A 27557-nucleotide genomic window follows, 5' to 3' on the forward strand; every position below is an offset into this window, starting at 1 on the left:
ATACTGGAAGAGACTTCCTAGAGAGAGGTGGTCGATGCCCCAAGCCCATCACTGCTTGAGAGGCGCTTAGGCAATGCAAGAGCAGAATTAAGCATCTTTCTGTAAATCTGAGTTCACTCCATGGTGGTAAAGAGTGATGGTGGCTGACCTGTGCCTGCAGGGGTACATCTATGGGAACACACACTTTTTCACAGTGTAACCAAGCAAGCTGGGTTTGGACAAGGGATGTTCCTTCAGATTACCCCTATGACAGCGAGCGAGAGCTCATCCTGGCTCATCAGAAAACCTATGCCACTCCTCGCAGGGCCATTTTCAAGGGTGAGATGGGATTTTGCAAGGGCCTGTACCCCTGACATGTCAAGCTGGGGTATTTTACAGCCTGGAGGCAGTCACAAGCCCTGGAATAGGTACCCTGCTGGTGCTGGAGCATCTTTGGAGCAGGAGATGGGGGCCTCCCTGTGGAGACCCCAAGAAGCAGGAAGAGGGCAAGTGGAGCAGTTGCAGGGACAAGGAGGAGGATGCTGTGCTCACCACAGGGCCAGCAGTGAACTTGTCCTGTAACAGCTGGTGCCTGGGGAGGACCATCTGCCCCCTGCTCTCCCCCTGGGCGAAGGTCTGGAGAAGAAGCTGTGGCTGCCAAGTGCCAGGTAGAGACTTCTCTACAGCTGCCTGAAAGGGGATGGAGCGAGGTGGGGTTGGTCTCTTCTCCCAAGCAGCAAGTGATAGGATAAGAGGAAACAGCCTCAAACTGTGCCAGGGGATGTTTAGATTGGATATTGGGAACAATTTATTCACTGAAAGGGTGGTCAGGAACAGGCTGCCCAGGGAAGTGAGCAGTCCCTCTCTATGCAGCAGCACCTCAGCATTGTTTACCATTTCATCCCTGCACTCCATGTAATCCAACACCATGGGTTACGTTCAGGCATTACTTGATTTTCACTTTTATTAATCTCCAATTTTTATGTAACCACAAGTTCACAAATAACACAAATAACTTTCTTTCAAATAAATCTGACATTTTTGGGGAGACATTACAATTAATTCAGAATTCATCACAGCCTATTAGTTGTTTAGATTAGTCCTGTTAGGACCATATTAATTCTTTGATTCAGGGAATACACATAAACCTTTCTCTGTCAGGGCTGTGCAACACTCCAGGCTTGGGGAAGCATGTCTGGAAAGCTGCTCATGGAAAAGGACCTGGGGGGTGAGGGAGAAGGCTCAGGGGGGGGTCTCTGCAACTACCTGAAAGGAGGTGGGGGGTTGTTCTCTTCTCCCAAGTACAAGTGACAGGGCAAGAGGAAGAGGAAACGGCCTCAAGCTGTGCCAGGAGAGGTTTAGATTGGGTATTAGGAAAAATTTCTTCACTGAAAGGGTTGTCAAGCATTGGAACAGGCTGAGCAGAGCAGTGCTGGAGTCACCGTCCCTGGTGGTATTTAAAAGACGTGCAGATGTGGCCCTTAGTGACATGGTTTTAGGGGTGGATTTGGCAGTGCTGGGTTAATGGTTGGACTCAAACATCTTAAAGGTCTTTTCCAATCTAGTTTATTCTGTCTGTATTATTTCTCCTGTCCCGCAGAGATAAGATTCCCAGCTTGCAAGCCTAGTGGTTCTGTGTGCATTAACGTTTCCAGAAGTGGGACCCAGGTTTGCAGCACCTGGGGTTGCGCTGTGCTATGTGTCCTCCTCCTGGGTAATCCCTATCTCATTTTTGTTTGTTGTTTTTTGTTTATAACGAATAGGGTCTGCATTATTCACTAAAGATTCCCTGAGGAACGGGTGCTTGTTCACATTGACCAGTCGACGTATCTCAACACCTTTGCTATTATCCAGTCTGGGGAAGGGAGCGAAGGACAGAAACTGCATTTTCTGCTGGGAGCACCTTGCACACATGTGAAGCCACGTGAAAATAACACGTGGGTTTCGGGAATGGTGTAATGCCTGTTCCTCTCCTACCGCCGCTCGCGGGATCCGTAGGGAACCCGCTGCTCAAATCCCACCCTTTGTACAAAACCGGACTGTTTGTGACCCCGCAGCACCGTGCCCCGGCCGAGCCCACCCGTGACTGCCGCCAGCCCCATCCCCTCCGCCACACTCGCAACCCAGCACATGGCTTCGGTGCGGGCTGCTAGCGCAGAGCCAGGACCCCACGCCCACCGACCGGCGCTGCGGCGGGGAGCGCTGTCCCTTTAAACTCAACGGTGGAGGCGTGCCCTTACCGGTCGGGGGCGTGGCTTGCCATGGGAACGGGCGTGATTTAGCCTATAAAGGGGCGTGTCCTGCCGCGCGGGGGGCGTGGCGCGGCGCGGCGCGCTGATGTCAGCGGTGAGCGGGCGCCGTCACAAAAGGAAGTGGCGGCGGCGGCGGCGTCCGTCAGCGCGGGGAGGGGCGGGGGCCCGCGGGGCAGCGCGGCGGCGGAGCGGCAGCAGCTGGAGCGGGGGGAAGCGGCGGCGGCGGGGGCCGCGCCGCGCCATGGCGCAGCAGCAGATGAGCAGCTCGCAGAAGGCGCTGATGCTGGAGCTGAAGTCGCTGCAGGAGGAGCCGGTGGAGGGCTTCCGCATCACCCTGGTCGATGAGTCCGACCTCTACAACTGGGAGGTGGCGATCTTCGGGCCCCCCAACACCCTCTACGAGGGCGGGTACTTCAAGGTACGGTCTTACCGCAGCCCCGCTGGCCAAACGGGCCTCCCGCCGCCGCGGTGGTCCCGGGCAACCGCCGCCGGGGCCTGCGCTACCCCCCCCTTCGCCGCCCTGCTGGGCCTCTTTGTCGGGCTCGGAGGGGCCCCGGTGGGGCGGCGGGTCCGCGGCCGCTGCCAGCCCCTTGGCCCCCAGCCGGAGGGGGCCGGGGCCTGCGGAAGGAGGGAGCGCAGGGGCTCGTTGTGGTGCTGCCGGCGTCGGAGGATGGTCCGCAGGGGCGGGTGGGGGCCTGCGGGACCTCCCCTTCCTTGTCCCTCGGGGTGCGCGCTGGAGAGAGGGGGCCGCGCCGCAGCCCGCTCTGCTCTGTTATTTAACCCCAGAGAAGAGCAGGTACCTCATGGCAGGGTGCAGGTTGGTTCTCCCCCATCCCCAGGTTGTCCATCTGGCTCTGGTCTGTGTTTGTTTATTTCAAAGTAAGGGGCTTCCCATCCATGTCTCGATAGCTCCGGTCCTCGCGGAGCAGCGTCCTGTGTAAGATGACTATTCACTCATCTATCCTAATTCAGGATAAAGGCTCTGTTTTCCTCAAAACTTTAGGATTTCAGGGGTTTGCGATTATGTTTTTTCTTCTTGTTTTCCTTTTCTTCCTCTCCAGCCTTTCAGAGGGCAGCTTTCAAAAGGCAACGGTAACATGTAATTGGTGAAGGTAGATTCAATTCCTCTCTCAACCTTCCTGTTAATAAAATAAAACCCCTTGTGTGGTTGTTTCCCCTCTTGTAAATACAGTAAACAAGGAATCTGGCGTGGCTGTCACAGAAAGGAACTGAAAGGAGCAGACTTAAATTCTCAAATCAGCTGGAGGAGGAATTGCATGTCTGTCTTGAACAATTAAAACCCCTTGGTATCTTCAGAACCGTAGAATAGTTAGGGTTGGAAAGGATCTTAAGATCATCTCATTCCAACCCCCTGCTGTGGGCAGGGACACCTCGTCCTACAGAATATACACTGCATAGGGCATACCTCTTTGGACTTGGTGTGCACTTGGTCTCTGGCAAAATACTGTCCCTTTCAGCTTGCCTGTCCCAGGAGTTAATCATTTTAGTAGTGGCTCCTGCATCTCCTGTTTCATGCCCTTTGGCTTCTGTCAAACGGAAAAGAAGTTTTGTATGCTCTCTTTCCTTGGCTAATGTGCATCCTCAGTGCCTCTTGGCTTCTCTGGGTCAAGGTTTAAGAGCTTTGTTCCACAAAACCAAAATAACCTGTAGCTTGGGGAATAATAGATTTGAGTCACGTTCAGTTTGGCCTCATTGTTTTGTAGGAAGAGGAGGCTTTGGCACAAGGCTTGCCTTTTGTAATGAGTTGGCTGGCTTACTCATGTAGGTATGATAGGTATATTCTTAGACTCACCTCCATTATTATTAATTCAGGAAGTCACTCTAGTCTTTGCTTGGCAGCTGGGTCATTTTTACACCCAAATGGCTTGATGACCTCTTCCTGCACTTAGATTACTCATGCATTTTTATTCAGAGAAATCACAATGGGTCAGAATCTTTGTTTGCTGGTCTCTGGACCGTGCATTTCTGATTGTTCCTGGAAAGAATCTGAAGAAGCCTTTGAGATAATCTGGGGATGTGTGCTAACAAGTGTAGATTGGGGCAGGGTTGCCACTTGCCTTACCTCAGTGTTATGAATGTGCTATCCTTTTTGGTATTTTCAGTCCTTGAAATGTTGTGCCTTTCTTCTAAACTCTTCTGACCCATCCTGTGATACGTAGTTTGAGACTGGGAGACTAAAGTCTCATGGTGCCTTCACCTTTCCACACAAGATTCCCTGCAAGCTGAAGTCTGTTGTATTGTTTCTGTCTCATCTTTCATCCATAAGGAGCTGTGCATGGTGGTTTTTTTTTTTTGTTTTGGTAGCATTTAATCTGTGGTGATGCATCCTAACATCTGAGCTGCCTAAAGAGTGGCCTTAGACCCTCATTCTGCCCCTAGGGAGAAGCAGTCTTGTCCTGAAAAGTGATGTTCTTGGCTTTCTTTGTACTGAGCCTTCAGGCAAATCTTTGTATGTGTTAGACTTACTGAATCATTTAAAGAGAAGATTAATACCCTAAACTTTGTTTGGTGAGGTGACTTCTATATTCAGTATATGCAAGGTGAGCACTATTTCAGATCAGCATGTGATTATTTTTTTTCGGATATCTTGGATTGATGAGAGAACTGGCTTCATCTTGTTTTGTAATTTTAGTTTGATAAAGCTAAAGTTACAGGATATAATGTTCTTAAACATTGTGGCAATGAGAGTTTGGGAATTTTCTTCCACTTGAGGTGTGGTTTGAGGGTAGGAACTGGAGGGAAAGTACAAAGGCTTCTACTTAAAAGCAAGTATAAATATTGAGGAAAACCTGTGTTTAATGTGATCTTAATAAGGAAAGTGTTAGAGAGGGTTGACTGAGAATACAAATGCTTGATTTGTGCTGTTGGCAGCCTTTGGCACCTTGTTGATTCTTGAAGAAATACGAGCTTTCTCTCCAGGTTGTTGAACTAGCTGAATAAACTGAAACGAGGGGAGTGCTCTCTCTATCTCTGCATCTCCTTGACAGGAGCTACTGCTCTTAAAAACTGGTTCAACATTACAAAAGATTCTGGTTTCGGTTGCTAATCCTGTTAACTCTAGCATTTGATAAATTGAAACATAAAATAAGTCCCCTGAATGTTTGCTTAAATGGTAAGCTAACAGTACTTTAGTGCTGGCTTTAATAAAGTCAGGGACTTCTTAAAAATTCAAGTGCAACATCTAAGCATATTTTATCAACTAAAACAGCATACAGGTATCTGCTGCAGTACTTCAAAGTTAGGACCTCCAAACTAGTTGGAAAGGGGCGGCAGCCTTCAGAAGCAACTGCTGAGGTAGGAGCAGTCCTGAATTGCAAGGCTCACAAGGTGATCAGGTGGAGGTGCTCATCTGCTGTGGAGGTTTTGTCAACCTTGACCTTATCTTTGTATAGACACTTTCTTCCCACTCACTAATAGCTACATAATGTTCTGCGCAGCCCTTTGCTTAAGTTCCAGATTACCAGCCTTGAAAGAGTTGAGGTACTTCATGGCTGTTTACGTTTCATTCCTTGCTATCAAGGTGAAAGTAGCACAAGGCCAGTTATGGTAAATCCTTAAAAGAGATTCAGTTATAAGAGCAAATATCTGTTCTTCAGCTGTAGTCAACAGGGAGTTACCAGCTTGACTGAAGTTTCTGGCATAATCAGTTGTGTTGGGCTGCAGGTGTTTGACTGCAATAGGTGAACTTGATTTTTGGTCTCTTACTCATTTGGAGTTTGTCTGGGGGTGAAAGGTGCATAGACCTTGTGTGTCTGAGATGTGAACAGCTGATTCATCTGCTGAGGTTTTTTTTTGGTTTGTTTGTTTGTTGGTTTTTGTTTGGTTGTTTGTTTTGTTTTTGAGTGACAAAGGCAAGGTTTTGCTCAGAAGAAATGATTCATGTCCAGGTTGTCAATAGTACCACTTAACTTCTTTCTTAGGTCAGATGGGAAGGACATGGTGTGGTAAGACAGGTCTTTAGATCAGACCCCACTGTGCTATGTGGTAGTTCGGAATTGCTCCGAAAATATTGGGAATTTGTTTTTTCTGGTCCTGCAGGCAGTGCCTGAGCAGTAGAGAACTGGATTGTGCTGTATTTTGTAGTACTGTGTACGAGCAGTTCATAGATGCCACCTTCATGCCATAAGCATCTTCTGTTCAGCTGAGAGAGTTCTTTGCTACATGCAGGGGACTTCTTTGCTTTGGCAGCTGATACTTAAATAAGGACCGTAATGACAAGGGTTATTATGATGCATTCTGGTGATGATAAGTGATAGTTGTGATAATCTCAATGGCTTTCACCATCTCAGTTGACTGTTGATGAGTCTCTGCCTTGAAATCCAGTCTGTCTAGGGCCTTCACAGCCTGTCTATTGATAAACCTCCGCCCAAGGCTTTGATAAAGTGATGTTTTCAGGGTACTTGCAGACTTACTATGAAGTGTTTCCTGGTGGCTTACTCAGAGCTCTGTGTGTTTGGTGCAGTTGTGCCTTAGCATCACAGATTTTGATTGTGTTTAAATAAAGGAAATTATTCTAATTTTTTTATAGCTGAATGGTATTCTTGTGCTGGGAGCCAGCCTTTCAGGGTAGGTGAAAGTGAGAAATTACACAAATAGGAACTTCTTTATAAACACATAGCACGGCTCAGAAGCATGGTTTGACCAAGTATCCTTTGTCAAGAAGCATATTTAATGTAGATCAAGAGTCAATATTACAAGCTCAGTCAGAGATGATTTAGAATCGCAGAATGGTTTGGGTTGGAAGGGAAGTTAAAGCTCATCCAGTTCCAACCCCCCTGCCATGGGCAGGGACACCTTCCACTAGAGCAGGTTGCTCCAAGCCCCGTCCAGTCTGGCCTTGGACACTGCCGGGGTGGGTCAGCCACAGATTCTCTGGGCAACCTTTGCCAGTGCCTCAGCACCCTCATAGTGAGCAGCTTCTTTCTAATGTCTAATCTCAGTCTCCCCTCTGTCAGGTTAAAGCCATTCCCCATGTTCTCTACTATAGACCCTTGCAAAAAGTGCCTCTCCAGATTTCTTGTCTGCCCCTTTAGGCACTGGGACCTGCTAAGGTTTCCCTTTAAGGAGCCTTCTCTTCTCCAGGCTGAACAAGCCCAGCTCTCTCAGCCTGTCTTAATAGAATTTAGGCTGGGTAGATGAAAATGAATGTACCTAACATGAAAGGAAACAAGAAAAATTAACTGCATTGTTAGAGCTGCTATTTGATTTCTGAAGGCAATTTATTTCATAAGGTATTTTTGCTACTTGAAGGAGCAAGTCTTGACACAAGTTAGGAGGGGAAAAGAAAACTCAAACATTATGATTCGTTTTCTCAAATAATTTGGGGGCTAAATACTTGTCAAGACATTGCTTTCCTTGCAATTTAACTCATTAACTGTATGTTGTTTAGTTCTGTATTGTTTGATCTCAGCTTCTTGCAAATGATTTGTTTTGATGTCAAAGTAATTCGCAATATGTAGGGATAACTTTTTTCAGAGCAGGAAATTGATATGGAACTGATGGATGGCAAGAATGAGCTCCATGTTTAGAAGTTTGGTATTGTAGGCTACTTCCCAGAAAGCTTAAAATTAAGTAAATAGCAGTTTCCTAAGCACTTAGAATTATGTAACTGGCAGAACATTTAACTCCACAAAAATATTCCTTGGTGCCAAGGAAAAAACGTGAGTTACTCTCAGCACAAAAGCTGGCTTCCATGGGCCTCTATGTTCATTGCAAGGTAGAACAGAGCTTTTTCCCTCAGTGTACTTACTGTTCTAGTTTTTGTTGCCTTTAGGTATCAATGATGGTAATCATCAGAGGTTTGATGCAGTAAAGGGATATAGAACTGTGGGTTTGTCGAGCTTAGAGTTTCTTGCTCTTGGTGTGAAGATCTCCCATTCAGAGCAGGCTATCTCTCCAAAGAACCACTAAGCTGCCTGCAGGCAGGGAGGCAAGAAACTTCTTCAGATGTTGGCTCACTGATCATAAGCACAGTTATGATCTCTAACTCTCAGGCCTGGGGAATACCAGATTGACCCTAATTCTGCTATTGCATATTGGGTTTTGGATGGCTACCTCTGTGAGCTATCCAAAATGTAATGTAAAATGTCCAGTTTCATTTAGAAGTTCTTTAAAAAAAGAAAGAGGTGACAACAGGTCCTCTATAGAGAATTGTTTAAACATGACTGTGGTCATGTCAGTAAAGTCACTTGACGGTTACAGAACTATACAAGAGAAGAAATGTTACATCATCTGCTGAATTTGAACACAAAGTTTTCAACAGAAGTGGAGCCTCAGTGCCTTTTTTTACTTAGAGTTTTGAGTAACATGGGCACAACAACAAAAAGTGAGGTTAGGAAGAGGTCCCCTGAAGTGGCAATTTCATTAAGGATAGAAAAGGCCTTTTCTTTCCCCCTTAACTGGAAAGTACTGTGCACATTAATCTGCAACATTAGGGTATGGGCATTTTGTTACCATGTGAATGACAAATTAGAAGGATTTAGATAATAGCTACAAGGTACTTAAAAGGTACAGAAGGGATGTTAGCCTCTCAAGTTATGCTCTTAATGCACCACTGAAATGCACCACTGAAAGGCATTCAGCCACTAAATGTGGGTACAGTTACTCTTCTGCAAGAGAAATAATTGGGAGCACTGAAATGAAATTCGGTTTTTCTCAATACATTATAAGCAGCCCATTCTTTTCATAAAGGTGAATGCTTTTATGGATAATTATTTTAGACGAGGTAAGCAAGCACTTGCACAACAGTGTAGTTTACATCTATGCATTAGAGGCTTACACAAGTAGACTTTATACAAGCACAAATGTGTCTTAATAGAATGTATTGTAGGTCAGAGCGACTCCATTGTATGGCTTTTGTTTTGATAAGGGCAAAAAGAGTACTGGAAAAGAGAAGATAATTTCAGCCTTTGCCTAGGTCTGACAATGAAAGGTTTCTGCCTATGGAGATGTCTGAACACTAATATAAGACCAAGATTTTTTTTCCCGCAATGGGCAAGTGTCTATTGGACAAGAATTGAATCAAGTGGCACAACTGCCTGAATGCTGGTCCTCACATTATTCCAGTACTGTGGCAAAGGGGTTTTCAATTCAACTCTCCAAATACTTTGCTACAATGAACATTAAAACATGTATTAAACTTTAACTAGGATACATAGCTATGTGACTCTTCCCCAAGTTATTACAAACATGTCCCTACTGCTGTCAACTTAAGTTCCATCTCCCAAGCAAAAGCCCTTTACCTGAATTTCTAAGTTACTTCTATGCTTTTAAGATGACAAAACAGACCAATGGGAACACGTCATGCTTTTAGTACTAAAACCTTACACAGTAAGGCACAGCCAACTTGCCCCGCAGCCTTCTCTTTGTCAGTAACAAATAGTATGATAGCTGGAAGTGTCACCTACTTAAGATAGGCCCTTTACATTCTGTTCTCCAGGTGATAGCTTCTATTAAGAAAACCCCAAACATCCAGGAAGTCTTAAGGTCATGTTTCTTCAAGTCATGCAAGATTCCAAAATATTCTGCATATGCCCCCATCTCAGCAGTTGTGTATAATTTTTTTGCAATTTTTCTCCTATTTGTATAATTCTATATTTAGAATCTTGTAATTTTTCTCGTATTTGTAGGCCACTTTGGGGCAAATATTTATGCATTTTAAATATTTCAGAAGTAAATCAATTTGGCTCATCTTGGCTACTAGTGCTTCAGGGAGGGTACACAATGCCAAAATTATTACTATTAAACTGGCCTGGTAAGATGAGACATTCTCAGTAAGTCACTACCGCAAAAGCTTAGTAAGATTAACTGCAGTTCCTCTAACTCATAATGCTGGAGAAACCACTAATGTTTTAAAAATGAAGCAGCACTCTGGAAATAGCAAGCTAATTTTGTGCACGTGCATATGTGTATGCACACATCTGATCACGCGCAGCCCAGATTATAGGAAGATGTGTTATGTTATGAGTCACATAACCTCTAGTCCATCCACACTGCAGTCTTTCTGTAACCCTGCTACATTTCCAACTTTAACTCAGTTACCCTTAAATCCAACATAAAATCTCCACGGTTAAGTCCATACTGTTCATTACTATGAAACCTGATGACAGCCATAAGTTACACAGACAAACTGCATGTCAGAGATTAGAGTTAAGGTTCTGTAAGTGTTTTTTGGGGAGCAGTCTTTACCCTCTAGGTGCAAAATGAGCAGACCTAGAAGGCTATTAAAAAGGGGATAGCCAGTGTGAATAAGTTACTATATAAAATAGCAGGCAGCATAAGCAAGACTTCAGAAACACTGAGGTAAAAACACATTTGAGCTTCTGAGAAGTTACAGATGTGGTCCCACACTCAGACATTGTTAACGTCACTGCAATACTGGAGATTTTCAGGTTTTACACAAAAAGAAAAAGAATGCCCTTCTAACTACACGGTCAAAAATGAATTCCTATAATATGAACCAGATCTAAAGCTATCTACATGCTTTTAGTTACTATCTTTTGAACAGACAGGCAAGAAATTTCAGGTTCTTTGCATTGTTATCCAAGAGAAAACCTTCATGTTGAATTTTACCTTATCAAAGGATCGTTCTGTGCAATCTCAGGGAAATAGAGCCAAACAATGGAAAAATTATGCAAACTGACAGGGCTCAATCTTTCCAAATGGAAAGTTTTCGATTTTTTTATTCCAATGGTGGAGGTGGGCTGTGTTGCTGCTCTCCTTTTGCCATACAAGACCTAATTGCACACAATCCTCTATTGTCAAGCAGTATCAGAACTGGAAATCTCTATCTGTGCTTCTTAGCATACATTATAACATTACCTGGATCAGAGGAGGCCTAGAACAAGAGCTAGGAGCTGACTACTACCATCATTATCTTGACCTTTTCCTCCTGAGGACAGACTAGGTGAGCTGTTGGGAGGTCCACTGAATGATCTCCATTGGAGCATTGAAAAATGAAAGCTTTGAGACCAGCACATGGAATGATTTCAATTTCTTGGTGTGTGCCAGAAACCTGAAAGCTTTTGTGCTTTTGAAATTTGACTAATACACTTTCTGTGAAGTCTCACTTGCCCCTCCTGGTTGGCAGCAGTATTTCATTTATGTGGAAGAAGTCTGTTTGCTTGAAATACAGCAATAGTGGTGCTGCTGTCGGAAGCTGGATAGGTGAGGTGGTCTTCGCTGAGGCTGTGAACATTTGGGCTTTTACAGTTTAGAAGAGGCTGAATTATTTTTGAGAACTTGTTAATACTGAAGTTTGTTTTGACCCTCGAAGTCTTATGGGCAGACTCATCAGGACCAGCCCTGGGAGTCACTCTGGAGATCTATTTTTAATGACAATAATAGCCAAGATCTTGAACCTATATCATCCGTGGCTATTCTCCAGTTGGAAAGAAATAATAGTAGCATTGGCTGCTACCAAGGAATTTGTAGCAGCCAGTCGGGTAAGAAGGCTGCTGGTCTTGGCAACTTTCTTCTCGATGTTACAGAATAAATTCAGCTTTTAGTGGTGATACTCTGATTTCACTTATTTGAAGCAACCTGCTTAATGTTCAGCTTGGGCAAATCATTGTTAATTTTAATTCAGTTTGCAGGCTTATCCCACACCTGCTATGTATTTGGTTGTTCACTTTGAGTTATGTCTCTGGTGTGAGCAGTAAACTTATGCTTGGGCTCTTTTGACCAGGGACTGTATTTTGCCTGCAAGGGACAATTAAGTAGCATGCTGGCAGACAACAGAAGCTGTGAAAATCAAAGCTAGCCACAGCTAGGCTGGCTGCTGTAGGTTTGTGCTGCCTACCTTAGCCAGGGAGCTTCCTGCTGGGAGTTGCAGGCATGTTGCTAAGTGGTAGATCAGGTCAGGTTGGGGTAATGGTGGTGAGTAACTGTCCCAAAGCATGGCATCCTAGGCCTCATGGGGATGTAATGAAGTGTCACTTATGGGCACATCTTTAGCAACTGTTGGTGCGTGCACCATACTTGAGATCCTGCCTGGTCTGTTCAATGGCAGAAGCATGGAGGAAGGTTCTGATGTGCTTGGCCACAAAAGACGTGTCATCATAATGCTACCAGGCCTCTTCATTTGTCTTAGAGTCTCTGGGAATCCGAGCCCTTCTCAAGCATCTACCTCTTCTTTCATCTCTCTTCCTATAATGAACTGACTGTACTTCGGGGGCATAACTGGGCTGACATAAAGTCACTCTGTGTGACCTGATGGAAGCTCCTGGTGTCTTGGCCTTGTTCTGTTTCATCTTCCTCTCTGCAGCTATTGGCTTTGAGCATGTGGATTGCCTGCTTCCAAGAGAACAGTAAGTATTTTTGGCTTGCAAATTCCTAACCAGTGCTTCTAAGATGGATAGTTTTTTCTATTAAAACAAATGTAAGCTTGCTGTTGGTAGTAGGGAAAGCCTGTGAGTTACACTTAAGCAAATCTAGCAAAGCTTTGGTCGGAGGTTAGTGGACAGAAAGAAACATCAGGTGTTGGCATCTGCATCAGTTCTGTTGTATCTTTAACTCTTGCATGCACTGATTTACTTGGGATCTCCTAGCTGTTTTGATCAGCATGCATTAGTTCATAGCAGGGGGTGTAAGTTTTCAGGTTTTCTTCCCTTCTCTTGTTAATTATAGAGTAGTGACTTCTGTACTCTAGAAAGAATAGATACTTTTTTTTTTCTTGGAACAAATGTTGTATTAATAGTGGGGTTTGCATTGTTGTCATCTAAACTCTATTTTAAATATAGCGGAAGGAGGTGTTTTGTGGCAGATGAACATAATGTTGACACTGGGAAGGAGATTCCGTACTCTCGGAAGGGATTTCCGTTTTGTTTTACTACTTTCAGGTGCAACTGTAGTAATACATAAAAAACAAGGAGGATAAAATTTAGGCTGACCTAAAGCCTACTATTAATGCTCAGTTGGTATGTTGAATTTGGATCTTAATTTGCAGATTAATAACTAGAAGATGCTAACTTGAAATAAGAGGGTTACGGGAAATCAGCTTCTTCCAAAAAGGTTTGTGTCTGTTACTAGATGCTTTTAGAACCAACCAACCATTGTTATCTGCTAGGTGGCAGCCAACAAGCTTTCTTCAGTATGTGTTTAGTTGAGCTTTGTTTGGTAAAGCTATTAAATATTGCTGTGTCACGTTTACTCTGAACACAGATTGCTAGGATCTGACGTTAGACTGGGTGAAAGGGATGCACAATCCAGAATTCATCATCAGTTAGGCCCTTTGTGTGGGTGAAGCGTGGCACTTGTCGAGAACAGTCTGCGGATGCTACACAAGCAAGATGAGAGCCAGTGCCATGCATTGTTCCAGATCTGTTGGTGACTGTAAGAGGTGCTTATCTGAAGGACACAGGGCTAGGGTTAGAACAGTCGTGTAGAAGTATGGTGGCTTTGTACACCTTTGGATGTAAGGTAGGGCCAAAATGTTCTTTGGCAGCAGGAACAGTGAATAGGATGCGGACTAGAAGTCTTCTATCTGCAGTGGTTTGTATTCATGGTTCTGGATAAATTAACATTTTTATGTAAAAATGGTATCTCTTATAATAGCATAGTTGACTAAATCTGTAGGTAGAAAGCGTTTCGCTTTTTATAAATAGCACATGGGAAAGCTTTCTTCCAAAACAAATCCAACTTGTATGTTTACAAGTACAGTATTTAAATTTGGAGTAGCTGAAGAAATTGTCAAGTGAGTAGCTTTCAGGTTGCTTAAACAGAAAAGCAAAGATTTTTGGAATAGGAACTTCTGCTTATTCCTGGCTTTTAAAAATAAAAACCTGAGCAGTTTCCTGAAGCACCCCAGCGTGGATCCTGATGTACTGACAAGTCACACTCCTCTGCGCAGACTTTGTCCACAAGGCAGCTGCGGCAGTTCTCTGAGAGCAAAAAATAAAGCTGGGGTTGTGTAACTTAACCTGGGGGAGGAGGGGGACATTCCTGGTGTTGAAGAGAAAGCCGTAAAGTCAAGGCCTGGGTATGTAGGCTTGCTGGGGGAGATGTGTGCTATGCAGGCTTCACAAATAATTCTCAGAGTGTACCAGAGAGAGTCTGGGTAGACCTCTTGTTGGAGGAGGCAAAGCTATGCCTTGGCTGCCTTGTCGTTTTAAATGTCAGAGGGATCTGCACTGATTTCAGAGCTACCCAGCTTTTTTACCTCCCACCCCTGGGATTTCTTTCTTGTACTGTCTTAATTGCTCCAGCACTTCTACTACAGCTACCCCAGGTCTTTTTCTTTTCTCCTGTGCTTTGAAGATCAGGTTCAGAATAAAGCTTCTCAGCACAGTAAAACAGGCATACGGGATTTGATGTCAAGTGTGGAAGTGTGAAATGGCTTGCAGCTTCATAGCATGGCCAGGAAAACAGCCTGGAGCTGGCACGTTCACAGGGCAAGATTTGGTTCTAGTAAGTTAAGACTGGGTTTAAACTATATTACTGACATGCCTCCAAGTGCTGTCGTGCTTGTCACCCGTAGTGCAATTACCCAGGCTGTACCACAACACTGAGCTTAAAACACATAGGCAGAAAGCCAAATTCTACACTTAGCAAGCACTTTAAATAGAAAACTACAGCGCAACTGACCTGCAGGTACCGTTCCTTCTAAAAGGGAACTGGGTGTTTCAAACTGCCAGGGGCTTTTTAGATTTAATTATAAATGCATTGATAAATACTGTTGTGTAATACTTAAATGCTAAAACTCTGGTCACAGCTTAATGTGATTGACATGTAGAGTTTGAGTTTCAGGCAGAATATAAAGTCTTTTCCTGCTCTGTTTTGTTAACCTTGTATTAATAGGTACGGTGAAAGAAAAACTCAGGGCTTTCTCCAATGACACTGTGTTAACCGTGGCAAGCCACCAAGGTTCACAGTACTAAACTGTTGAGGTAATTTTATAGTATTTAAGTATGCCTGCAATGCAGCAATGGCACATTCGACCTGTCTCAAGCACAGTAGTGGTTTGGTAGCGCCAGCATGATATTTAATACAAGTTGTGAATTGACCCAGCTTACGAGCTGGTTTTTCAGCCGGTGCTTAATCCCACGTTGCCATGGTTAGACTGCAACCAGTATGTGTGCTAATGGATGCAAAGCTGGTAGGGTTGCAGCTGTAAATCTAAGCAGAAAGGGCCATGAGGATGTGGACTTGGGAAGCTGCTGTTATGGCTTCAACTGCTGAGGGTACAAAGATGCTGGTTCTGCCACCTTAGTGGTGGTAGAACTTAATCAAACCTGTCTTAACTGTTTCCGTTGGATTAACCCATGTTTTAGAAGATGTAAATTCTGATCAAAGCTCTTGTGGTTGACATCGTGATGCCTTCTTTTTGGCATCTAACATCGATGGACTGGGAGGAGTGCTATGAGTAGTCTTATTTCTCACTTTTACTGTTGTGAAACTCCTAGAAACTGTTATTAGATCTTATGCTTAGCTGCTTGCAAAGCTCAGCTGAATTGGCCACCAGTTTTCATGGCTGCCATGGCACAAGAGTCTCATGGCTTAAGCCTCCCTTAATTAAAACATGCATATAGCTATTGGGATTATCCATTTACTGATTTCTTTGTGGAAGTTCTGTGTTTGTTTTTTTTAAGACATGTTTATGGTCATTGCATTTCAAGGCCTAGCTGAATTTGATAAGAAATACTGAGTCACACTCTGTTTCTCTTGGTAACAGAAAACAAAACAGAAGGAGACTTAAGTGAGTTATTGAAAGTGACAGCATGGGCGTGCATAAACCTGGTTTGGATGTATACCTCTGTGATTGCATCTTCCCCTTTCCTTGGCTCAGTGCATTGGAATTTAAACTATCAGACTTCTTCCAGCTCTAGAAAGAACCTCACTTCTGAACGCAGAATTAATACAGATCTGTTCCTGTGAAGGGAACTTGAGATTCTCAGGACAGAAGATCTCAAGGGCTACTGAAAGCCTTCTTTTAAAAAAAAGCCAGATTTCAAAATGACTCTGGCAGCTGATTTCCTAGAAGTCATGGTGAACAGAAGGGAAGCCAAAGATAGATGAGCTGAGGTGCTGGTGTTGATGAAGTGGTTGTCTCGGCAACTGCAGTCACTTAAATATCTCTAGGAAAAGAGCTAGCAAATGTTAAGATTGAGAAATGGTGACGGATTGACAGAACCAGGAGCAATGAGCAGTTCGAGGTTTATACTGGGAATTGATATGACTACAATAGGAAGTTGCTGTTTTCAGGGGTGGGATTCTTGAGTCATGCAGCCCTGATGGTTCTTCTCTTGTAATGACAGTGTGGCTGGCAGCCCTCTTGCTGCATGAAGCAAGATCCTTGGGGAGAAACACTGACCTCCCAGGATGTATTCATTCCCAAGAAAGTGGTTGATGAAGGCGGTGTGAATTCAGGTAGTACTGGAGTGTTTCGTTTTGCAGCCCTACTGCTTGATGTAGTCGTACAAATATTGCAGCAAAACCCAGTGCAAAGTAAACCCTGCGTGGAAGCAGATGCAGGTGTGAGAATTCTTTTCCATGTCCGAGCTAAACTGCAGAAGCTGCAGCTGCATCAGGAATTATTTTAGGTCCTTGTAGTGCTTATCATGGTGGGAAATTCAGACTTTTTACCATGTGTGTTTTGCATGTGATTGCACATGCTGTGTTGTGGTTCTGTGGGTAAAACTGGCAAGTTTTAATCTTTTACTTTCCTTATGGAGCACTGAATTCTCTTTCATATTGGCATAAAAAGCAGCCCCCAGAGAAAGCCCGACTTAATAAAACGAGCAGAGTTTGAGCCAATTGTTTCCTGCTGCCACAAGCATATTTGTAACTGCCAACTATGACAGGTATTTCTACAGGCACTGAATCTCAAGCAGAACACCAGGTGCTTGGAGAAGTTATAGGTACACTTTCCACCTCTCATCTAATAGCTGCTTTCTGAGCTTTTTTTGTGTAGTGACTTGTGAATAGTTGCAGTCAAAAGCTTTGTTCAAATGGAAGTGAAAAACTCATAAGCTACTTCTTGCTGCAAAGGGCAGTAAGTAGTGAAAACTGGTAGCAGGATGAATTTCCTGTCGCACATTTTCCTGTTTTTTTTTTTTTTTCCCTAGGAAAAATCCTACCTATAGATACAGGAACAGTCTTTTTATATATATATATACTTGCATGTTTAAAGCCACTTAGCACTAAAGGTAGTAGCCAGGATACTAGGCAGGTTTGATGTTTCTGTGAAGCAGCTCCAGTTTGACTATTTCACTCAAAGCTTCACTTATTTAACCAGCTGTTTCTGCTTAGACACATTTTTCAGCATAGGTAAGATCCCTTCTAACTTTCTCTACTAGCAGTGTAAAGCTAGTGTTACAATTAATAGCTGATTGGACTTCTGAAGCCTTCCAGAAAGAGGGAAGTTTTCCTTGACGAGTGACATCAGCTTCTGCGGTACTGAAATGTTAAAGGAAAAATTTGCAGTCACTGTTTTTTGTTGGTGAGTAGCTTTTGCTGAAGGAGCAATGGCAAATATACCTATTTAGGTTTTTATCACTTCTTGGTTTGCAAGCTTTTAACCTGTCTCACAGCTCCCTCTGACCCTTCCAGGTGTTCTCACACTGGAAATGTCAATCTCAGGTTCAAGACTTCAAATTTCTTAAGGCTTCTGGAACCTTATCTGACATGATCAGCAGATTAAGGTTCACAGATCACCTCTGGAAGCAGAGTGGTACGTTTTTCAAGTATTTCTTATGGGCAAAGAATATTTAATTTTAAAAGGGAGCATGGGATGAAACCTGGATCACCTTATGTAAACTTTTTGAATGCTGTACTTACAGTGGCCTGTTCTCCTGTTGGGATCTGCTGTTCTTTTTTATCTGTCTACTTTGATTATTTTAACAGCTGAAACTTCCAAAATGGCCTGGTACAATCAAAACCACCCTCTTGTCGAAATGAGGCTTGATATAGGGAGCTTAATAAACTAGGCACATGAGTAGTCTGAGTTTTGTGAAGAGAGCATATGGTAGCTAACACTTCAGCTGGAGATGACTTGGTAATTATAGCTCCTTTGTCTGAATAGCTCTGCCATTTCATGGGGCTAATGGCAAATTAAGCTACTCTTTGTAGATGGAAGGAAGGCAGACTGCTAAAAATATTTTGTTTCCGCCTGTCTTTCCTTATTCTGTCAGACTTGCAGTGGGCCAAAAGCTTGGAGTCCGAGGTGTAAGATCAGAGTGGTTGAACTCTTCTAAAATGGGTGAGTAGTGCTATCACCTTCTAAATGGGAAAGGATCTCGATTCTCTGGCTGATCTGTTTTAGGACAGGACAAGGCAAGTCTGTTGATAGGGACCTTTGTGGTTTTTTTCTCTCTAGCTCCAGGTAGTAGCTGGTTACTGAAATCAGCAGAAAATAGCTTACTTAGGTGTTCCATTGTGATGGTTTGGGTGTTTCATTGTGATGATCTGCCTTTGAGGGTGAGTCACATCGATTTATGTGACTTAATGTCTCAATTCTGTTTTAATGTGTTGCAAGCATTTGTGAATATAAATCAGCTAAAGTTTTGTCCCAAGTTGTTTTTATTCAAAGCTAAATGTAATGCACAGTTGAATAAGCTCACTTAGAGAAACCTGAACCTGAGCAAGTGAAATCTAGTTTGATTTGGGGTTTTGTAGGCTGATCCGTGGTGCAGTTGAGCTAACAGTTGCCAGAACAATGGGCATGGTTTCTACTGCTCTATGCTAAGCAAAACAATCAGAAAGAACAGTTCATCTATGATACAGTGGCTGACTCATGCCACAAGGATTGGTATTCCTTTAATCCTTTTATAAACTGTTTTATCCTAGCTAATGTAATTGTGGATGTTCTTATTACCCATATAATACCTGATCCCTTTTGAATTCTGCTAAACTGTTGGCCTTAATGTTGCTTAGCAATAATTAACAAAATACAGGTGGTTTGTGTATTGTTTACTCTTGATCAAACCTCTGAAACTTTGTTTGTGCTGACCTGTTAAGTTTTATGTTGGTAATAATTCCACTGCTGAACAGTGAATGGAAACTTGCCCAGACGAATGCTCACATCAGCCCGGTTGCCAGCCCTGAGCTCAGATGTTTTCTTCAGTTTGACTTCAAAGCTCTTGATTTGAGAGTTTGACATGACAGGCATTTAAGAGTCTTGATAACCTCCTTCCCAAAGTATGGAGTATTTTGTAGGAAGTTTCACATTCACAAAGAAATCAAAGCATCTGCTTCCCTTTTTATTGAAATCTGCGAGTTGCATTGCTGGATCCCATTCTCCTACTTTCAGTTCAGTTGTGCTGCAACCATGCAGAAATTTCTGGATGTCTGATATGGAGGTTGTTTAGCTTTGCTATGGACTGGAGAAGCCTCTATTTCGTTATTTTGATTCCTTATTCTTCCTTTCTCAGCTGCATTTATTCTAGGCAAGTTTGGTTTTAAGAGTCCTAGTTAAAGTCAAGGGTAATACAGGCTTCTTAAATAGCCCCTGTTATGCTTTTGTTGCAGTATTTTTATTCCATATGATCTTGCCTTGTAACTCTATCACAACTTTAGAGCAATCTGTGATAAACAGGGTAAAGAACTGAAATTGTGCACGTGTGCTTGAAGTGTCAACAACTTCAGCACAACAGAGTGATGTTAAAGCACACACCCCCCCCCCGCTTATTTTAACTGCTCAGCTTTTGTAGTGGGACTTAGAGGGTTTCTGCCATCTCTTGACAGGGGACAACTGTGCTCTCCCCGGGGCTTTGGCTTGCACAAGAAATTTAATATGTTGCTCTCAGCCAAGTGTACTGGTCAGCCTTGGCTTATCGATTGGAGTTGTGTTCAGTTCCTTCTTCATCCTGATGGGACTAAACCCGTATCTTCTGAGTTTTGGAGATAACCTAGTCATCAGGCTGTGAGTTTATGATGAGGAATCCTGGCTTTCCCTGGTTGAAACTTTTTTCTCTTGGCTGCATAATGGAGTAAGGCCAAAACCAAGCCAGCAGTGAGGAATGTGCCTCTGCAGCCTAAGGTGCTCAGCTGGAAGGAAGGGTTGCTCATTTTCCAGTGTAAAATATTTATAATCATGACAGTTCTTTCCAAGTTGTGTGCTCTGAGAAGTCAGTCTCCTTTCATTTTCTGGCTTGGGCTTTTGCATTCCTGTCTGGGCAGTGGCCTGGTGCCAAGGGGAAAGCTGGAGAGGGTTGTGCTTAATGCCCTTTAGGATAAGGCATCTACCCAGAAGCTGGAGGATCCAAATTGAAGTGCCTTTGGGCCAAATGCCCCAGTGCCAGCTGACCGAATAAGGGTGTCCCAATTCAGCTTTTTTTTTTTTATTTGTTAAAAATAGGACAATCATCTGAACAAAATGTGTGGTAAAAGTGGTCATGTGCAGGATTTCAGTATCTGAGTTAGCTTTGTGCAGATTCCTATGTGTAACCTTGACCTCAGTATTAAATTCCCAGAGTTGAGTGTTCAGGACATCTCAAGGTGTTTCCTTTCTTGTCACTTCTGTTGGGCAGGTCACCAGGCACTACTGAGAAGGAACTTATGGAGAATCCTGGGTTTAGAGGGCTAGACCAGGAGTTTGCTATGGCTTCCCCTAGTCAGCACTGGCTCTGGAGATGGCATTTTGCGAGCACCAGACTTGTCATGCTCTCCCATGCAATGCTTGTTGTGTCACTCCTGTTATAGGAGTGTCTAGAAAATCAAAGGATCAGCTACTAGTAAGCAACTTTTTGTTAGTATTTTCTGGAGCATTCAGGATCCCTTTTTTTTTTCCCCTGTTTAAACTTACGGTTTTACCATTTGGAGGATGCTTTTGTTAGATAGGGAGTAAAGAGGTGGCCTCAGCCAGTTCCTGTTGTGTGCTCAGTGCTAGTCATGTATTTAAGAGGGAAAATCTTCTAGTGTAACAGGAAGATGACTTAAAAATGCATCCTTATAAACACTTTGTCATTGGCTGGCTTTTTTTTTTTTGCATACTTTTAGGGTTTTTACAGTGACATTTTCTCACTAGTTTGCTGTAGTCAGTTTTCTCTTGGATGAAGCTGTGATTTTTAAGACAACATTTCACATTGGAAACAACTTTAATGTCCTGTGATAACATGTACAAGAATGCCACATCAGTGTTTAATTTGCAAATTAATAATCTTGCTGTTGTGGCTTTTTGTGTTAAACTACTGAGCTGTAAGGATAATGAACTAGTGATGCAGACTTCATGATCATTAATCTGATATTTCACTAGCTGTGTTTAAAGATAACTGTTCACTGTAAAGTAAAAAGAAAGCAAATGAGCTATGTGTTACCTTAGATATAATTAGATATACTGCCTTGTATTTTTATTTTAGAGATCATAGCAGGAGCATAAAACCCCCCTATGATACAGGCTGCAATGCCCAGTGCAGAGGCAATTGTGCAGTGGATGCAGTCTCTGCAGCACGTACAGCTTAGCACATGGTATTGAGTTCCTGTGCTTTGGATTTCCTGAGAATTTTTTTCCCCTGCTAACAGAGTGACAGCATTTTAGTCCTGATAGCTGTAGCTATGAAATGGCCACGCGTGAAATATGAAATCTGGTGTCCACAGACATGCTACCCAGAAAGGCTGGGCAGCATTACAGCAAACAAAAGAGCTTGTGCTGTGTATGTCATTGCTTGGATACTCCAGAGGTCACTTCCCCAGCACCCAATTCCTTATTTTTTTCTCCTCTAAGGAAGATCAGGACTGTTGAGCCTGAAATGCTGTCCCACTGGCTGTTAATACGGCTGTAAACAGCCTTTGTATCTCTGCAGGCTTTCTGCCTTGAAAAGATGACATAACTTTGCTGAGCAACACGAAACAATAGTTAATTATGTATATGTCTTCCAGATATTTGTTTTGGAACATTTTGAAGCCGTAAAATATAATGGACATGCAGCAAAGCAGCCAGTATATTTGCCTGTAGTGTGAGAGCCATCTTGCCATAAGCAGGAAGTACTTTTTCCTGCAAAGCTCAGATTCATTTGGGTTTTTGGATGTTTTTTTGGTGTAGTGGTTTGTTGTTGTTAGGTTTGGGTTTGTTTTTTGTTTTTTGTTTTTTTTTTAGGCATGTGGAACTGACATTGTAATTAGTGGTCCAGTGTTAGATTCAGCACCAAATTCTTCCTGTGCTTTCATACATTGATGCTTTGAACAATGACCACTTGGGAAGAGGCTAATTGAAAATATACCAGAGTAACTTGAGCAGCTAGTGATCTAGTACTTGAATTATGTTACACATAGGCTAATCTCTGTATCATGAGTAAAGAAGCATATTTTGAAACTTTACTCCTTTTTCAGGAGGCAGCTAATGCTATTGTTGCATTCTAAGGGTTACTGCTTGTGTGACAGCCGGTACAATGGGGCTATGAGTTGCTAGGTGCTCTCAAACCTGCAAAGTTAACCCAGGCCACAAATGCAGTAAGGAGTTTGTGGCTACTGAGCTGCAAAAAATGGTGGTTACTGACAGCTTGTGGTATGCAAATATAAGTAAATTAGAGCATACTCTGAAGGGTGGTGAGGGATGATTTTTCTTTTGTAACCAAGCTGTGCAAGAGCTGGCTTCTGGTGGGTGCTTGCTCACTCCACTCTCCCAAAAAGTTTCAACACAGGATGTTAATGATGTGCTCCATAGAGGTACATGTGCTGTTGAATTAATAATGTTAAAATCTACATTGTTAATCAGATGACCATTAAGTTTAGTTTAAAATTGCTGGCTTGGCCATCTTTATCAGTAAACAAGCAAGTAGGTCACTAATTTTATTTGCTTTTAGGTTATTATTCCCTGCTGCCATCCCCCTGCAGTACAGCTGCCAAGATACTGCTCGGGTGTTAGGATGGAAAAGGAAGGAAAACCCTGGCTATGTATTTTCTACCCAGAATAGAAGAGTGCTGATGGAGTATATGTGTGCATATACTTGATGAAAGAACCAAGTGGCTGCTTGGTCTAAGTGTGTCCTGACTAAACTGCTGACAGTCAGTTCCAGAAATAGAAGTCTAAATGGTAAATTCTTCCAGAATAAACCATTTTAGTTAAAAAGGAGGGAGTTTGTAGTTAGTTTGTTACCCAGCTGCACAAATGGTGGTGCCAGCTGTAGGAGAAAGAGCCTCTGTGTGGCTTGTGCTGGTTTGGTCTTTACTTCTTTGCTTTGGGCTGGTAGTGGTAGTGTTTGAATGCTAAGGTATTTATTAGGCTTTAATACTGAGGTTTTATCAGACTCATAGTTGACTCTAAGAAATAGGAAACAACAGTTTATGCACTCTTAGTTTCGGGGTGTTTAAGTGACAATGCTGTCCACACTATCATTATTCATCTGGTTCTTAATAATCTATTTGGCATGGTAATTCTGATTGCTGCTTGTGTCCTAAAGTGACAGCACATTCACTGTGGGGCTCAACTGGGTCTCTGAGCTGTCGTGCTTGGTGCCTAACTAAGGAATTTGTCAGACTCTGGTGTGGAGACTTCCTACGGTTCTCCTTTCTCCTGGACAATGTAACTGTGAAGTTTTACAAGGTTGCTGCTGCTTCTTTTCAGTATCTTTTTGGATTTGAAATGTCTCTCCTTAACTGAGAAGTCCAAGTCACATCTTGAATCTCTTTTAAAACTTGTTTCCATGTGTGATCACCATGTAGTACACCTTGAGCTTCCTAGCTGCTTTAATGAGTTCACTGTAACATTTTTTTTGTGTTAAAATGCCTCCTCGCTGTTGACAGGCTCTTCTGCTACAGCACGGTGAAGCTGACTGCATGGAAAATCAGCTTGAAAGAATCTCCAAATCTGGTTTTGGCACTAATAATGCAGTTACTTCCAGACAGTTGATAGTTGAATCAAACTGTCATATTTTAATTTGCTGTCCTGCCCAATACTGATTCATGCACTAAATCACAATTGCTTATGTCTGCTCAGTCCAGTGTTTTTATCCCTGATACTGCCTGGTAGATTTTAATAAGAAACTTAAGGCATCTCAACTTGCATTGTGTATGTTGATGGGGAGGAACAGAGCAACACAAGAAAGGCTTTAAATATGGTTTGGCCACCGCTTGTAAATTAATATAGGCATTTGTATGAACAATTAGCAGCACATGCAGATGAGATGCTGAAAGTAATGTATGTAGTGGCAGCCTGTCCCCAGAGATGGATACTGGAGGCTCACCTGGGCTGAGTATTCTCAACCAAAATGCTTGCAGAGCATTTTGGTTGAGAATACCACAGTCCAGTTTAGTAATCTTGGTATTTCATGTTAGCAGGAAGATAATTAACTGGATTTCTGTTAGCCTTGTGAATCTGAATTTTCCCCCCAGTGTTTTGTATTTGGTAAGTATGATTTGGACTGTGTAGAATGTTGAAAAATAATATTTGGCTAAATAAGGCATACTCTGAGAAGAACTCTGGAGTTCAAATGCTTCTGGAGTGTGGGTAGTCAGCTTGGTGTTTCCTGTATAGACAGATATCAACAGATATCAACACTTGAAGGCTACGAAGTAGCAGATTAAAATGTTGCTCATTGTACCTGAAATAAGTTTGGATTTTAGAGTATTCCAGGCAATTTAGACTATTCTAGAAGCTAATGAACTAACATTTGAGTTGGAGGAGACCAGAGCTGTTAGGACATTGAAGTTACAAACTAAGTATTGCCATATAGAAAACCTTCCAGCTGATGCTTTTTGTTTTCACTTTGGGGAAGGGCTAAATTTGTTGATGAGGTCAAAGAAGTTTTCTTCATTTAGATGACCAAGAGGTTGCAGGGGGTGGTTCCAAGGAAGGTAACTGAGTGACCTAGCTTGGGATACCCTGGCATCACACAGTCCCTCACTTCTTTGTGCCGAGTGAGCTAGGATTTAGACTAGTGTCTCTGCAAATGTCATGTAATTGTCTGATGACCTAGGTAAAACATTTCAGAGATGAGAGTGCCCTAACTCCCCACACATACCATGCTGCTGCATGTGCAGTTCATGCTCCAGATTCTATAGAGGAGCTGCTGCTCTGCTTTATAAACACCAATTACCAGTTGTAGAAATGCTGGTTACAAGAGCTGGATTGCAGACATTTTTGCCATAGTAGAGAACTTGAACCAAGCAGCTGCAGCTGGTTTCCTGGGATACCAGAGCAGAACCTAGAAATGGATTAGACGTTGTTTCCCTTTCGCTCTTGAACTCATTGACTAGGATGTCAGTGTTGTCTAATCAACTTACATTGCAGGTTTGCTTGAAGTGTATTTGGAAAGGATTAGCAAAACTAATATGATATAATTTATTTTTTTAGCACATGAAAAAAGCTGCAGTGAAAGGCAGGCATCTTCATCATTTGTTCTGTGTGGTAGATGTAGGTCATCTACTTGTGTAGGTCTCAAGTATCCTGTTAGGAAAGTTAAGGGTTCTTGACAATACTGTATTTTAGTGTAAATGTCTGTCTTAAAATGAGACACAGAGGATAACTTGTCAAGCATTCTGATACGGGTTTTTTTATACCCAGATAGAGTTGTATGTTGTCTTACTTTAATACTGATGCTGAAAGTTAGCAAGCTTTGACTTGAGTACTTCAATGTTGGAAGTATCAGAAAGGTCCCTTGAAGAGAAGTGATCGTTTTTTGGAGCTTCTCTTCACAAGTGAATGCTGAAGAGTAACCTTCAGAACTAAACTTGAATACTTTTTGTAACAGGAATTTATAGGAAATTTGTTTGAGGCAGATCCATACCCTACTGTTAAAATCTAGTTTGGTTTGAATGCATATATTTAATGCTGATGATCCTGATAATGGACTGAAGTTAAAGTCCTTCAAGCAGCAGCGTGGCTTAAATGAGGAGACTGAGCAGCAAGAAATCCGTAACTGAGGCTACCCTGTTTGGGAGAGGGAAATCCTTGTTGAGAAATGCTTTTTTTTCACTTCCTCTGATTCTAAATCTGGCTTGAAACAAAACCATATAATTGATGTTGTAGTTATTATATGTGGATTTCCTGGAATATTAATGGGGTAGTAATGGCTTTGATTTTTCTCCTACATTCACATGACAGTGGTAAGCATGGTGTCTTGCTCTCCAGCAGGTTTTAGAAAGCACCAGCTTCTGTTGACCTGATTGATGCCAAAGGTGATAATTAAGCTTTCTAAAAAGCTCTGAAGGTAGTCCTATTAGAGTAGGTATTCATAACTGAACTAATAGGTGGGTGCAAAGTAGGAGTTAAAAGGGATTCTCTTATCTTTGATTACTTAGCTATTGCTCTGCAGAGGAGGAGAGCTTCTCTGGTAGTGCAAAGCATCCTTTGTAGTAAGATGTTCATATTTAAGCATAAGGGTGTGTTCAGGTGCACCAAAGTGTTGTTGTTTTTGTTTGTTGTTTTTTTTTTTTTACTGGGGGATTGCAGTTTTATTTTTATACTCAAGAAATTTTTCTGTTTGTAAGAACAGCATAAAGATTTTTCTTTAGAATTAGCAAGATGGTAGTGCTTATATGAACATAAAAATGAATGTTAGCAATGTTCCTTGTCCATGGTTTGAATATGGAAAGATGCTACCATTTCATTGAAACACTTCGTCCTTTAAAGTATGATTGAGTTGTTGGGTTTGAGGTGTTTGGCATTATAAAAACAAGCTTGTTGGTCTTGAGTTTCAGGTAGCATTGTGTAAACTTCTGCTTCTAATGGGAAAGTTAAAGGTTGAGCAGTTCTGGACATCTGCAGGGTATTCTGTGTTGTACCAGAACCAACAATATTGGATATAGATCAGTATAATGCTGAGGAAGCAGGAGTAATTTTAAGGGTCAGATGTGCAGAGGTCTTCAGAGACAGTTGTGCTGCTTGGTTGAGCTGTTCATGTGCCTGATGCAGAAAATGTGATGGCATGGTCAAGGTCACTGGTGTTGATCCTTCACAATGCCCAAAGGAGTGTATCTTAACAGTACCACCCAAGATCCCGCCATGGTGTGCTTTGTAGGCATTGATGGCACTGTTCCTAAGAGGTGCATAATTTTTGTTTCACAGGGTCAGGTCAGGGTTGGAGGGGTGTGAAGGCAGACTGTACAGATCTGAGATGCGTAACCCTTTTGGTACAGCGAGGGAGGTTCTTGGATCTGGTAATTTCACAGGCTGCCTTCAGTGTCAGTGAAGGTTACTGCTGTTGCAGTCTCTGATAGTTTCTGGTCTCTGTCTCAATCAGCTGAAAATACTTTTCCTTAGAGGCTCTGAAAACTGGGACAAGGTGGGGTGGGAGGGACAGAGCAGTGATTCTGATGAATAACGCTGAATGTCCAAGCATGGGAACAAAAGGGACTTTGTGGGTTTTCTATAAGAAGGTGCTTGGTATTGGTTTCTGCAGTTCCCCCTCATGCAACCACCATTGTAGTGCAGGT

The 27557-nt window shown here is 42.7% G+C and overlaps 1 protein-coding gene across 1 annotated transcript in view; it reads left to right on the forward strand.

Annotated features, from left to right (window-relative positions):
• The first annotated feature begins 2384 nt into the window (after positions 1-2384).
• Positions 2385-27557, forward strand: part of UBE2R2 (ubiquitin conjugating enzyme E2 R2) — a 51544-nt gene continuing 26371 nt past the window's right edge. The window contains exon 1 of the mRNA XM_061477242.1: positions 2385-2649. Coding sequence (XP_061333226.1) covers positions 2473-2649 — 177 coding nt within the window. The 5' untranslated portion in view covers positions 2385-2472. The remainder of the gene's footprint in view (positions 2650-27557) is intronic.

This window comes from Pezoporus flaviventris, unplaced genomic scaffold (assembly GCF_033815535.1).
Source record: "Pezoporus flaviventris isolate CSIRO_AGI_PZ_B2104156 unplaced genomic scaffold, CSIRO_AGI_Pfla_v1 ptg000100l, whole genome shotgun sequence".
Lineage (NCBI taxonomy): Eukaryota > Metazoa > Chordata > Aves > Psittaciformes > Psittacidae > Pezoporus > Pezoporus flaviventris.